General features: G+C 41.1%; 1 protein-coding gene across 1 annotated transcript; it reads right to left on the bottom strand.

Moving 5' to 3' along the window:
- Nucleotides 1-7,631: 7,631 nt before the first annotated feature.
- On the bottom strand, nt 7,632-13,981 carry LOC126997361 (uncharacterized). The gene is made up of 3 exons (XM_050858427.1): nt 13,813-13,981; nt 11,244-12,063; nt 7,632-9,741 (listed from the first exon to the last, which is right to left on the bottom strand). Exons 2-3 carry the CDS (start codon nt 12,056-12,058, stop codon nt 9,453-9,455), a joined length of 1,104 nt encoding a protein of 367 aa, XP_050714384.1. The 5' UTR covers nt 12,059-12,063; nt 13,813-13,981; the 3' UTR covers nt 7,632-9,452.
- Nucleotides 13,982-14,316: the final 335 nt, after the last annotated feature.

The following is a 14,316-nucleotide window of genomic DNA, read 5'->3' as shown; positions in this document are numbered from 1 at the left end:
CACACTCTTGTATTGTAAATCTCTCAATATCTTAACCACATTAACCCGGTAGCAGCGACGGGCCAAATTTGTGGCTTTACCGTGTAGCAGCGACGGGCCAAATTTGTGCTATGATATAGACCCCCCAAAATAGATGATACATAAACTGATCACAAATGCTTTGATATATATTATGAAATGGTTTGTGTGAGTGATGATTTTTTTTCATTTTTCTCGCTTAGAGGGACCATTAAGAAACATGATCAGTGCTGCTACCGGGTTAATAATGGTGGTCTTAATAAAGTAAAGTAGTACCATTGTGTACTATATATATATATATATATATATATATATATATATATATATATATATATATATATATATATATATATATATATATATATATATATATATATATATATATATATATATATATATATATATATATATATTTTTTTTTTTAATTAAGCCAAGTATTAATATATTCAAACCTTTTCACAAATAGCCTCACTGGTTTTAGCCTCAACAAACATGTTTCATCGACAGTGCAATAGGAACAACACAATAGTAGCAGGACTTTATATATTATATTTGCTTTGATTTCAGTCTTTTTCCTCTTTATCTGCTTCCTTTCCTATTCACTCTTTCTCCTCCTCCTCCTCAACAGTTCCTCTTTTACCTTATGTTGAGACGACATTTTGATTTTACAGATATGTATTTATATTTTCTCTTTTCTTATAGTGTTATATTTCCCTTGTGTATACAACTCAAGAAAAAATAAACTTTTGAATTTTTTCTCGCTTTTTTATTTCATTGCTTTTTCTTCCCTGTTTATTTTTTTTCAACAACTTTAGTGAACAGATTTGTTTGCAATAGCTATATTTGATTTTCCCTTGCTTTAGAATCTATTTCCCTGTTTTCTTTCATATTTCTCATCTTTTTGCAACCAGAAAAGATTTTCACTTCCAAAATATTTAACCTTGTCCCCTTTTTTCGTTTTATTTTCCTTCCAGGTGTAGTGCAACTTCAATTTTTAAGGAGGAAAGGAGTGGAAGTGAAACGACGAAATAGGTGCAGTCAGGCTCAGGGAGTATAGGGGAAGAGGGGGAAGAGGAAGAAAAGGGGAGCGATGTGTGAAGAGGAAGTGATGAAGGCGATGGAGTGAGGGAGTACAGGTCAATTTTAATTAACCTTGGTCGCCAACGCTCCCAGGGGTGTTGAAATTGTTTTAAAGGGGGTGCTCTGAGTACATTCACCCAAGTGCTATTCAATTGTCAGGCTACGCATCTTGCATCTCTCTCTCTTCATGAGGAGTGCATTTCTATACAACTAATGTGTTGTCCTTTATCGTAATTGATTTTTGCATAAAAAATGTCCTTGGTTTTTAACCTTTAAGTGCTATGGCCGGGCATGGATTGAACCCCGTACTGCGGGAGCCGGGGAGAAGTGAAGACAAAATTCACACGTTGGCATCTCAGAAGTAGCACTGTAGCGGTGTGATTTGGGAGGGAAGGAGGAAGTAATGAACGAAGAGGGGGAAAACGCAGGTGTTTTCCCTTGGGGGAGGATTAGCAGAGATAATTATCTTCCTCTTCCAAGAAAATTATTAATTAAATTAACTCTCGGCTCCGCCAAAAGTAAGTCATTCTGTATTGCTCAACTTTCAATAAACGACCGCACCATACGCGTTTCCTTGTCTTCTTCTTGCTTTATAGTGAGTGCAATAATAAGTAAAACACAGAGGCCATTGTAGCAATCTCCGCACACACCGACATCCTGAGAACAATCCTGAGGTGTGGACAGGAAACATTATTTCCCAAGGGTATTCAAATGTATCCCAGTGGTTTACCGAAACACTTGGGAAACGTCTGGGATACATTGTTGTCATACAAAGATTCCTGGTGTGGACGCGCCCTAATTACTCTCTTCCTGTCTTCCTTTCTTCTTTCCTTTCTTACTTGCTTTCTCTTTCTCCTTTCTTTCTCTTTCATTCTTCCTCTCTTTCTCCTGCATTCTTGTTTCTTTCTTTCTCCTTCTCTTTTCTTCCTCTTTCTTTTTTCTTTCTATCTTTCTATCTCTTTTTTTTTCCTCCCTTCTCCCTTGTTGTTTACCTGCAATAATAAACTATCAATCAATCAATCTTTACTTTCTTTATTTCTCCTTTTTCTCTTTATTTCATTCTTCTTTCTTTCACTCCTTCATTTTTCTTCTTTTATCTTTCAACCTTTTTTCTCTTTCATTTTTACTTCCTTTCTTTCTTTCTTTCCCATTTTTCTTCTCTATTTTTCCTTTATTTATTTATTTCTCTTTCATTTTTTCTTTCTTTATCTTTCTTTTGTCTTTCTCTCTTTATTTTGCTTTCTTTCTTTCTCCCATTCTTCTTCTCTCTTTATTTTTCTCTTTCTCCTTCCTTCTCTCCTTGTTTGTTTCTTTCTCTCTTTATTTCATTCTTGATTTCTCTTTTTCTCTCTCCCCTTTCTTTGTCTTTCATTCTTCTTCTCTCGTTCTTTATTTCCTTATTTCTTTCTTGCTTTCTCTCTTTCACTTTCTTTCTTTTTTCTTTCTTCCTTTCATTCTTCTTCGCATACGCAGGATATTTTGAGGAGGGAGGGAGGAGAGGAGGATGGGGATTGATGGGGAAGGAGGAGGAGGTGGAAGATCCAAATCCTCTTCTTTTTCGACTTCTTTTTTGTCAGCTGAATCAGTTCCTGTATAGTTTTCTGTATGGCGAGACACTCCATGTTGTCCTTGTGCAGCATCAATATCCTCAGTTTGGCTAGGTCGATCTCTTCCATGTTGTTTTTTATACATCGGTAGAAATACCAAGATGCTACAACGGTTAGGCGCCGATGTCCGTGAAATACCGGGAAGGCACCTAGGCAACTCCGTAACTTCATCGTGGTCGTCGTGGGTGGGTCGTGGGTTACCGGCTGTAACCGTGGTGATACACTGTCATTTTCCGTGGCCGCCGTAAGTGGGTCGGGAGGGGTCCGGGGTGGGATCGGGAAAGGTCCGGGAACGTCGTTTTCGTTCCGGCGTACTACCTTTGTACACCGTTGTACAACCGCCATAGTGGTAATCCGGCGGTCAGATCGTGGCCAGAGGTCACGGTTTAACCACATGCTCTCCGGGAGGCCATCGTGGGCCACAAGCCGTGAATGTGTGAACCCAGCAATATAAAAACATCCCTGGACGCTCATAGCAGAGAACCTGGGAACAAAGGGTTAAAGACAACTAAATAAATAATCAAGCAACTATTTTTATTTCCATTTTCCAAATTCCAAATTAAAAGAAGTGCTAAGCTACCTACAAAAGTGCTAGACCGCACCGGGCGCACCCCGGCAGAACACAGAGTGAGCCCGCGGCGAGAGGATCTCTCGTCCCATACATTTTCCAATGGGGAAAATTCTCCGACAGTCGTGACTTTCCTCAAAACTTATATCGCTTATTATATCATTCAGTATACCTATTTTGAGGAAATGTATGTCAGTGCATACGCTTCCGTCGTCTAGTGGTCAATGTGCCTGGCTTCTACTCTGCGGGCCCGGGTTCGAATCCCGGCCCGGGCAGTCGGCGTGCAGCTCACCCAGCTGTTCATCCTCCCTCTCGGGCTGGTCGATAAATGGGTACCTAGGAAAACCTGGGGAAGGTATAAACTGTGGTAACCCGGATGTCACACTGACCCCGTGTCTCGGGGTAATGGGCTCCCTCTCACCACAGGCTCAAGGGCCAATGTTACGGAGATGAGCACCAAGGACACGCGCTGCTACAGTGTATGCTCCCAACTTTACCTAATTATGTCGCTGACAGTCGAAAATCATAAAAAAAATTATGCATGGGGCGCCCTTGGTAGAGAAAGAAGTCATTTATAAAGTAGGTGGCGACCGTGAAGTGTATACGCACGTTTGAGCATCACGTGACTTATTATTATTTATCGTTTATTTAGTTTATTTGTTATTGTTTATGTGTGTTGTTTATCTGAGATGATGTAAGGCGTCTTTGTCCACCTGGAGGAGGAGGGGCAAGTGGGAAGAGGTGTTTTAGGGGAACTAGAAGGAAAAAAGGGATATTAGGCTTTTTTTGTTGTTAATATGAAGAAAGTATATATGATTGGCTATTGTTATTTTTTTCGGTTTTGTTATTGTTATTGATTTTCATTATCATCTATTTATCTTTTCCTCTTTTTTTCTGATTTTGTTTGGTTATTCATTATTCTTCTTTCATCTTTATCTCCCTTTTTTCTTTTTTCTTATCTTATTCATGTTTTCTTTTTCCTCTTACTTTTCTTATTCTCTTTTACCTCCTTCTTCCTCTTCTTCTTATTATTATTATCATTATTATTCACCTTATTATGTTGCTAGGCTGTTGTTATTATTACAGTGTCTTCATCTACTCTTTTCTTCTTTTTCTTCTTTTATTTTGTTATTTTCGTTTTCTTCCTCATATATTTCTTGTTCTTTTTTTAATTCAGTTTTTTTCTTATTTTCTTCCCTTATTCTTGTTTTCTTTCTTTTATTTTTCGTCTTATTCATTTTTTACCTATTTTTATCCTATTTTCTTTTCTCCTTCATGTTCTTTTTCTTCTTCTTCCTCTTCTTTTTTCTTTCTTTCTTTCTTTCTTTTTCTTTCTATTTCGAAGATTAAAGAAAATAATGACGATACTGTAATTACATTTATTTTATATTTATTTCGCTTAGTTTCATCCATTGTCTTTATTTCCACATTTCTTATACCCTCTTTATTTCTATTCCGTGGCTATCAATAGCCTATCAATGGATTATGTAGATATAATGGGATAAGCTATGATTATAGTTATTTATTATTTTTTTATATGGTACAACACTTCAAATTCTCTCTCTCTCTCTCTCTCTCTCTCTCTCTCTCTCTCTCTCTCTCTCTCACACACACAAAAAAGTCTCACGTTAACATATTGTAGAGAAAAAAAATAACACAGTTGAGATATTAGTACAAACACGGAGATAGGCTATTATAATGGAACTAAAAAGTGTGTGATTTTTATTTATCAGGAATAGGCTATCAATAATTTATGAAGGAACACAATTAGGCTATTGTTATGCTTATTATGGCTGTTTATATATTGTACAGCACTGGTCATTATAACACTGGATGCGGGACGATATAATAAAACAAGAGTAAATATGATAGTAGGTTATTCGTTAAATAAACTAATATTGATCGCGTATTTGTGGAGTATAGAACAACGTACAAATATCTCTCATACACCACACAGCCGTGGGCAGAGTGGTGATGTTATAATAAACTAAGGAGGTAGAAAACCCTGCCGTGGTTATGCTCTGAGAATCCTCACGGAATCTCCCACTGCCTCGGCGCTAGAGAGCGAACTGCGAATCGTTTTCGTAAGTTTGGCTCAAAACGCCGGGGGATGCGTCTTGTTAGGAGGACACCACTGGTTTCGCTACACCGGCGCCTCCCGACGTCGAACCACACGCCGACAGTTTTGGAAATTTCAAGACAGTCGGAGCCCCGATCCCCGATATCTGTCACCTGTTGGCAATAAGCTACGACCGTCGGATGTCCATCTCAACAACGTCTTAACAACGTCGTTTCGACCTCGGCAGTGGTCGGCACGTAAGGGGATCTACTTACGATGGTCGTAACATGGCGCGGCATTTTCTAGGGCCGGGAGGCGTCGGGAGTCAAGATCACGACTGTGATCGCGGCCTTAGTAATGAATTATAAACAGGGAAAAAGGAGGCGGGAGAGTGAGTCTATATAGGTCGTAGGGCAGCTTTAGTTTAAGGGATGGAAATGTTTTTATTTTATTTATTTATTTGGATCCCTCACCGCCCCCTCCCCCACCCCCCGCACTCCCCTCCCGTAACTACTGTCATCTCTCTCTCTCTCTCTCTCTCTCTCTCTCTCTCTCTCTCTCTCTCTCTCTCTCTCTCTCTCTCTCTCTCTCTCTCTCTCTCACACACACACACACACACACGTGGGGTTCATCTCTCTTGACCATTCTTGAACTTTACTTTTTTTCTCATTTAATATCATCTAGGTTATTTTGTATGCTTGATTTTTTCCCTTCATATACTACACGTACATATAGGCAACATGTTCAAATACAATATAGATACGTCTCTCTCTCTCTCTCTCTCTCTCTCTCTCTCTCTCTCTCTCTCTCTCTCTCTCTCTCTCTCTTCGTATGTGTGTCTGTCTGCCCGCCTGAACCCTATATAGTTTACCTGTGTGTCTACCTTTCTGCCTGAATTTATCGGAGGCTTTCAGTTCTAACTTGCAATGAGGCGTAACTCGCATCAGAGATTTTTTTTGTTTGTTTGTGTGTGTGTGTGTGCAGAGGCAGACCAATGGTTAAATAAAAATAAATAAATAAATGCCCGCCAACAAAAAGCTGCATCTAATATATGGAAAACGAAACATCAATCCCTGTGCTGACCAAGCCATTAATATTCTTTTCAACTTTCCCAACGGTGGTTGCATGCGTTGAAAGACTTTCCCCAGCTATAGTTCTGCATAGGCTATAGAGTATGCATACCGGCCTTTGTTCAGTACATCAGTTACTGCCTCCACTCCCGTTTTCTTCCGTCTTTTCTACCTATAACTCAATTGCATTACAATGATTCTGAATATTTCTCTTATGACCAAGGTGCTTGAGTTGTTTGCTTCTCACCGTCCGGGAATTAGTTATTTGTTTGTTAAGGGGAATTTTCGACCCAAACTGTAGTCTATCGCGATGCTGAATATGAATAATCATGTATATTATCATCATAATCAGGCAATATATATATATAGCCTTCTTCAGTGTCATCCATCCACTACTCATTCCATCAGATTTAGTAAGTTCCTGAGGCGATATTGTGTGACTGTCTTTTCTTCCTCAGATACGCACGTGGCCAAGAAAGAAGTGACCAACAGCAACCAGAAAACACGACACAGCGGTGAACCACAGCCCGGGACAGCGCCTCGGTGACGGCAGACATGGCAGGGCTGAGGGCTACATGTGCGTCAGGCCTGTCGGAAGCTGGGCCAGCCACACAGGTGAGGCACGTGTGTGTGTGTGTGTGTGTGTGTGTGTGTGTGTGTGTGTCAGGGATGGAGTGAATACAAGATTTGTGTATCCGAATACGAATATTTAAAAGTCCAACGAATATGAATACGAATTCGAATTCACTGAAAGGGTTTTAATTCGGATACAAATACGAATACTTCTTGAAAGTATTCGTGAATACATTGATGAATACTTTTCATTGAAGAGTACCTTCTTGGCGTAACTGGGCATAGCATGTACTGTTCAAAAGTTATGCAACAGTAAAATGGGCTCCTGAACAATGACTGATGACCGGTGCCAGTATTCAATAATATATCATAGGTACAAAGGTATCACACTTACCTTAAATACGACTGTTATTTATGATTATAAATTTTGAAGTATTCGTCAGACTATTCGCAGGATACGAATACTTTTCCCATGTATTCGAATACGAATGCGAATACTTTGATTTCTATCTATATGTATTCGAATACGAATACACCCAAATATGGTATTCGAATGTATTCGAATATGAATACCGAATACGAATACTCCATCCCTGGTGTGTGTGTGTGTGTGTGTGTGTGTGTGTGTAATAATATAATAATAATAATAACAATAATAACAATAAAATGGTTTATTAAAGGAAACATTGCAGCCCTGGAGCTGATGATAAACCTAGATTTTTGGATGAAATACATGGGTAGAGAATGATGATAATAATAATAATAATAATAATAATAATAATAATAATAATAATAATAATAATAATAATAATAATAAATAATGTGTGTGTGTGTGTGTGTGTGTTCGCCATCCTTTTCAAATAATGGTAGTGTAGTAGTAGTAGTAGTGGTAGTACTGTAGTCTGTTTCATTTCATCTGTCCACCAACAAAGCGGGAATTTTGATAGATGTGGCACCTGCGCCTTTCTAGTTCGTGAATATGTGAAAATCAAATGTTGTGATAGACATTCAAGCTTATGTTTCAATAATAAATTTTAATGTTTATGTATACAATAAACAACTCAGTCATTTGCATCGATTATCGATACAAGCACATGAAAATACAAGCTTGTATCAAATAACATAGTCACATCATGCTCGAACGATTTATGTTTTTTCAAATTCATTGGTTTATATCTCATTTCAGGTATTTAAAAGACATCTGGCTTTGCAAGTGCATATAAAGGATATCTTAATTTATTGCATGTAAATATTGATTGATAATCGAAATAACATGAAATAGTAAATAATAACTGTTGAATGCGATGCTTGGCTATTTAGAATATTAGGCAACCGCATGCTGTTTACATGCTGCACATCAAAATTCCTTATGGATAGACACTTGCAGAGTCGGATACTACTTTATGTACCTGAATGAGATGAAATATAGGTATCTGAAAGGCTATGAATCGTTCGAGTATGATGAGACTATACAATCTGATATACAAACTATTCTTTCGTGTGCTTATATGGTAGATTAATTATCGATGAAGATCGGCACGTTTTTGGCTCATGTAAAACGACTTGAGGGTTTTCTGTATACACAAACATTCAAATATATCACTGAAAATATAAAGTTGATCTGCACGCAATCACGAACTAACAATGCGCAGGTGCCACATCCACGTTCGCGAAAGGACAGACGGAATGAAACGGACTATAGTAGTAGTATCAATAGTAGTAGTAGTGGTACTGGGTTTTGGTTAATCTCTTGGTTCTGGAATCCCAAAACGCATCCAGGCAGGGAAATGCAAATATGCGGATGAGTCTAAGACGTTTATATAATATACACCTTGTCCATATAATACTGAGCCTCTTTTGTATAATTATATTTTATAAGTGTAGCTCATCAAGGCATTCATGCATACACTTCATATCTAAGCATTAAGGCATGATCTTCGTACCTCTTCATTGCAACATTTTCTAGGTGCCTGTGTAAGACGCTGGAAACGGAAGTCAACACATTAACTGATGTCACTACCGATTTGATTTGCCCCAAATTGCCCTGCACTACGCATGTTACCACACCACACCGGGTTACACAAACACGGAAATAAGTAGGCACATTCCTTCCAATGCCACCCAAGACTGTATTTATTCGTATAGTCATTTCCGAATCGCCATCTATGTAAAATCGAACTCTTTTTCAGTCTGTTCACGGGATACACAGAATGCGGCCATTTATAGAGGAAACAGCTGCATATTTATCAGAGGGAAAGCATACTCGCGACGACTATTGGACGTAGCGCACTGCAAATAATCAGAGAGGACTGCACTGGACGCCACTCCGCACTCACATCCACTCCCGCACCTAACAAGATTTTCACATCCGCGCTGCCGTCCACTCTTAACTTCCTCGCCCACACCCTCCATGGCTGCATCACCACTCTGTTGCGTTGCACTGAGCCGCTTTATGTAGCCAAAATGCGTATGGTTATTTATATCGGTCCTTGGCCCACTATTAAATCCCTAAAATACTCTTCCTCATTGAAGTTAGGGTTAATCCCTTTGGCTGGAGGCGGAGGAATGGGTTTAAGGAAGGAGACGAAGTGGTCATCCCTGAATATCTCCTTGCAAGTGGGACCCTCTTCGTGCTTCGGGGGGCGGCACTCGCGTTGGCATTCCTGAAGTGTGAGGAAGCTGCCGGGGCTCTCACCCTCGCCATGTTCCCTGCAGCCCCCGAACAGGAAGCAGTTGCACGTGCCGGTCTTTTGGTCGTAGTAATATCTGGAATGGAGGGAAAAGAAGTCACTTTTATGTATTTGTTTGTGCCAGGAGAGGAGACACTGTTTAAGGGCTATTTGCAAGAGATGAAATTCAATCTCCGTTAACTCGCAATATGTGAGGATTTGAGACACTGGTTTGACTTGTCTGGAAGGGAAGAAAATGGGACACGAGGAGGCAGAGTGAAGAGAGAGGGAGAGGAAGAGAACAACTGAAAAATACGATTAGGGGGTAACACGAGATAAAGTGATGAGAGGAAGAGCGAAACAAGAGATATGACGTAAGAAACCGAGAAGTAATGAAGGAAACGGTGAAAGATGAAGAGGAATAAAGGCATACTGAACAGAAAATGGAGAAGGGGAATAAGAAATGGAACACGAGGGAGATAAAAGACAAAGAATGGGAACACGGGGGAAAGAAAAAACAGTAAAAATAAAGCGAAGTAAAAAAAGAATGGAAACACGGGGAAAGAAAAAAACAGTAAAAATAAAGCGAAGTAAAAAAAGAATGGAAACACGGGGGAAAGAAAAAAACAGTAAAAATAAAGCGAAGTAAAAAAAGAATGGAAACACGGGGGAAAGAAAAAACAGTAAAAATAAAGCGAAGTAAAAAAAGAACGGAAACACGGGGGAAAGAAAAAACAGTAAAAATAAAGCGAAGTAAAAAAAGAATGGAAACACGGGGGAAAGAAAAAAACAGTAAAAATAAAGCGAAGTAAAAAAGATGGAAAGTGACACAAGGATCAGATCAAAACAAAAGAAATTGCGTCCCGTTTAATCCTTCATTGTGAAACTGAGAGGAAAGAAGGATAGTGTACCGTATTTTTTTTTTTTATGCTGTGAAAAAAGACAGTTCAAAGGCTACCGAAACAAACAAACAAACAAAAAAAAAAAAAAAAACGAGCAAGCGGCACTTCCTCCTGCTCCTATAAGAGAAGAAAAAAAATGACCAGAAATGTCGCTCCCAATAAAGTTTGATCACTCAAATGAAGGATGAGAGGAAAGAAAGGGATCGGGATCCACTATGAGAAAAAGGTACCGCCCCTCCCTACCCCCCCCCCCCTCCCATACACACCAGCTGGCATAATGGCCCTGCACATAAAAATAAAAAAACTTCGGAGATAGAGAAAGAGGTAACGAGTTCATGGGTTCAACTGCGGTCATTCCTGTAGGAGAGAGAGAGAGAGAGAGAGAGAGAGAGAGAGAGAGAGAGAGAGAGAGAGAGAGAGAGAGAGAGAGAGAGAGAGATTTTTCATTATGTTTAGAAACGAATGAAAGAGACTGGGGATGTATCCGGCTTATTAATCAGAAGGAAGACTTAGATGGAGTGTCAGACTAGGAGGAGGAGGAGGAGGAGGAGGAGGAATTGGAAAAAAAATGGAATAGAAAAGAGTGAACCAACTTACTGACGGAGTGAGTAGGGAAAGGGGACCCCACCCTCCACACACACACACACACACACACACACACACACACACACACACACACTCACACTCGCACGCTCACCTTGCAAGAGCAGCTCTGCAAGTCCCGTAGTCTAGTTCATCGAAGCACATGGGATTCCTGTGGGGGGCTTGTGGGTCGGGCGAAGGTTTGCTGCCCTGGCCGATGACTGAGGATGCCTGTGTGCTGGGTGGTCTGAGCTCCTGCGAAGGCTTGCTGGCCTGTCCGGTTACTGAGGGTACGACTGTGCTGGATGGCCTGTGTTGTTGCGAATGTTTGTTGTTCTGGCCAGTGGCTGAGGGTACCGTTGTAGTGGATGGCCTGTGTTGTGAATGTACGTTGTTCTGAAAACTGTCTGAGAGAATGCTTCTAATGTCTGTGGTGGATGGTCTATGTCCTTGACCAGTGGTTGGTGCGTTGGGGGTCTCAAAGGAGGCTGAATCCTCGGAATCATGAACAAAGCTGAATTGTTGGGTGGGCTTGGGTGTGTCGAAGCTCTGAGTTCTGTGGTTTTGGTGAGAAATGGATGGCTTTGGGCTTGGTTGAAAAACTGAAGGGGATTGACCTCCAACAGAACCTGAAGATGAAGTTCGTTTGACGAAGTTTGGGGAATCCTGTATTGAAGTCCTGAGTCCGTCTTCAATTCGTGGGGTGAACATCTGGCCAAGTGATAAATTCGGATAAACCACAGGTGCACTCCTACTTGCCATCTGCTGTCTGTTGCTGGCCGTCCTCGGTTGTGCAGCCATTCGCTCTTGGAACGGCGTCGTAGGGATAACATGGTGGATGGAAGAGCTCTCCAAGCGAAAGGCGAAGGTGTTGCTGGTGGTGCCGAGCAGCATCCCCGCCAGTGGTATCAGCGTCAGTAGTGTCTTCATGGTGCCTGCGAAGGAGGAGCAGTGAGACAAAAGCAAGCGCTAGAGGATGTTTACTGACGGCAAGGGTACTGCTTTTTCGAGATTATTATTATTTTTTTTTTACAATTGTCGAAGTTCAAACATTGATATGAGCAAAATCATCATAAACTTTTCATTATCATCATTATCAGTTCCTTGCTCTCTCTCTCTCTCTCTCTCTCTCTCTCTCTCTCTCTCTCTCTCTCTCTCTCTCTCTCGACCTTCTTCCTGAGTCACTGTAGGTCTAAGGATCCAATCTACTACTATCACCAATCACATGTTCATAGTATCAAGCCAGAAAAAGAAGTAGCATTCTCTCTGTATTACTAGAAATGGTCACTTGTCTTGTGCTGGGCTGATGCTTTCTGAGATTTGATCCGTTTATTAATCAAACGTTTGAACATGAGTTTTTTTTTTTTTTTTTTTTTGCGTGTGTGTGTGTGTGTGTGTGTGTGTGTGTGTGTGTGTGTTCTGCAGTACTCAGCATAAAAATAAAAAAAAACATTCTCTGAAAGTTTGGATAATATAACCACCTTCAAGTAATATATGGAAATTTATATTTCATATTTCATCCTGTCTGCCATAGATAGCTACAGGTGACATATATCTTCATATGATCAGCCTTTCAGGTAGTCGTGTTGATTAATACTTCTACTACTACCCTTCGACCATACACGCCAACCTTTCTTTTGAACAGAACAGGGCGGTAAATGCAGCCCTAAAGTAATCAGGCGTTCAGGTAGCTATGTTGAATTCTCAGGCCAACAGATTCTCGAAACTATGCAGCAGCACTCAGGTTTCCCCACTACTGGACTTCCCAGCCAAATGTTTCCTAATGCGGCGAGAGTGTTGGAGCTGGGATTGGCTCTCGTTGAGCCCACCACCACCACCACTGCCTCCGTGGCGTAGAGAGGCCACATGTTTCTGCAAAAGCAGTTATAGATGAAATTTTAGAAATTTATGATTTTCTTTACTCATACAAGTTATTTTATGAGTATGTTTAGTGCGCCTGAGGTTAAACAGAGAAGCAGTTTCTTATGAAAACGGGACTTCGTCCTTGAATTTTGTTATATTTTTCAATGCAGTTTCATGTAGTTTGGTTTTGGACCATTAGAGGCGGAAAAGCCAGTGTCTTGAAAGGAACACGGGTGTCACTGATGCGTTGTCACGTTTTCAACGTTATTTCATATGAGCAATTTCTTGGTCTTTCATTGTAATATGGGATTCTGAGTATATTCTCACACCACTAAATGCTGGAAAACAAGTGAGTCCCCGCTTCCTGTTTCTGAAGTTAAAAATTGTTGTCATTCGTCTATTCTACCACAAAAAAAAAAACAATAAAATCATATGGATAATTTCTGCTGAATTTTGAATCACATGAAAAGTTGTCAATTTTCACACCAATGTATCCCCTTCATAAAAGATGTTCTGATGGATAGTATCCAGGCCAGCACGCCACGTATTGGTGCCACAAGCTCTGACGCTCCACTGGGATGGCTCAAGAGGCAAGCTGTTGACTAGCTCGCTGACATGAAAGACGCACTAGTAGGTCACTTGGGCACTGCATGACGTTCTTACGACATGCAGAAAAGTACAGATTACACACGGTACTGCACAGGCGTAACCTTGAACACACACACACACACACACACACACACACACACACACACACACACACACACACACACGCACACGCACACGCACACACACACACACACACACACACACACACTCACTTCTGTCTCAGGTGTGCGCGTAGGTGTGTGTATGTGGAGCTGTAGGTAACACAGGTGCTGCAGTGCTCCGTGCCGGGCTGTCAGGTTGTGGCTGCGGTAAGCAGTGTCGCGGCGAGAAGTAACCTCCAACCCTTCCTTACAATCCGGGCCCCTCCCTCTCTCCAACCCACTCTTGGATTCCCCATCAGACCCCGCTAGCCTCTCCCCCCTTCCGTCCTCTCCATCTCCCCCCCTCCTGGCCTCCTCCCCGTGTTTGTACTCCCTGGGACATCCCCAGTCGTTCCATTCCCCCCAGCGGCCAGGTCTTGGACACCAGTCATCACCATTTCCTCATCTCGGGTGCCTGACCTGGGTGTGCCTCGCGAGTTCTCCGTCATGGTGAGCGAGGCATGGTAACTGCCCCACCCAGATGGAGGGACAGCATGACGAGGTACTAACCCAAACACTACGTCGTCCAGCCGCCGGGATGAGCGGGGAACCTCGCTTGAGCTGCCTGACGGCTCC

Source organism: Eriocheir sinensis, chromosome 12 (genome assembly GCF_024679095.1).
Source record: "Eriocheir sinensis breed Jianghai 21 chromosome 12, ASM2467909v1, whole genome shotgun sequence".
NCBI lineage: Eukaryota > Metazoa > Arthropoda > Malacostraca > Decapoda > Varunidae > Eriocheir > Eriocheir sinensis.
This window is presented reverse-complemented; position numbering and strand designations above follow the sequence as displayed.

What these genes read in the sequence shown, in the direction of transcription:
- LOC126997361 (XM_050858427.1), bottom strand. Translation starts at nt 12,058, where the DNA reads ATGAAGACACTACTGACGCTGATACCACTGGCGGGGATGCTGCTCGGC. An exon ending in TGCAGAGCTGCTCTTGCAAG is followed by an intron (nt 9,742 to 11,243) that starts GTGAGCGTGCGA and finishes CCTCCATTCCAG; the next exon opens with ATATTACTACGACCAAAAGA.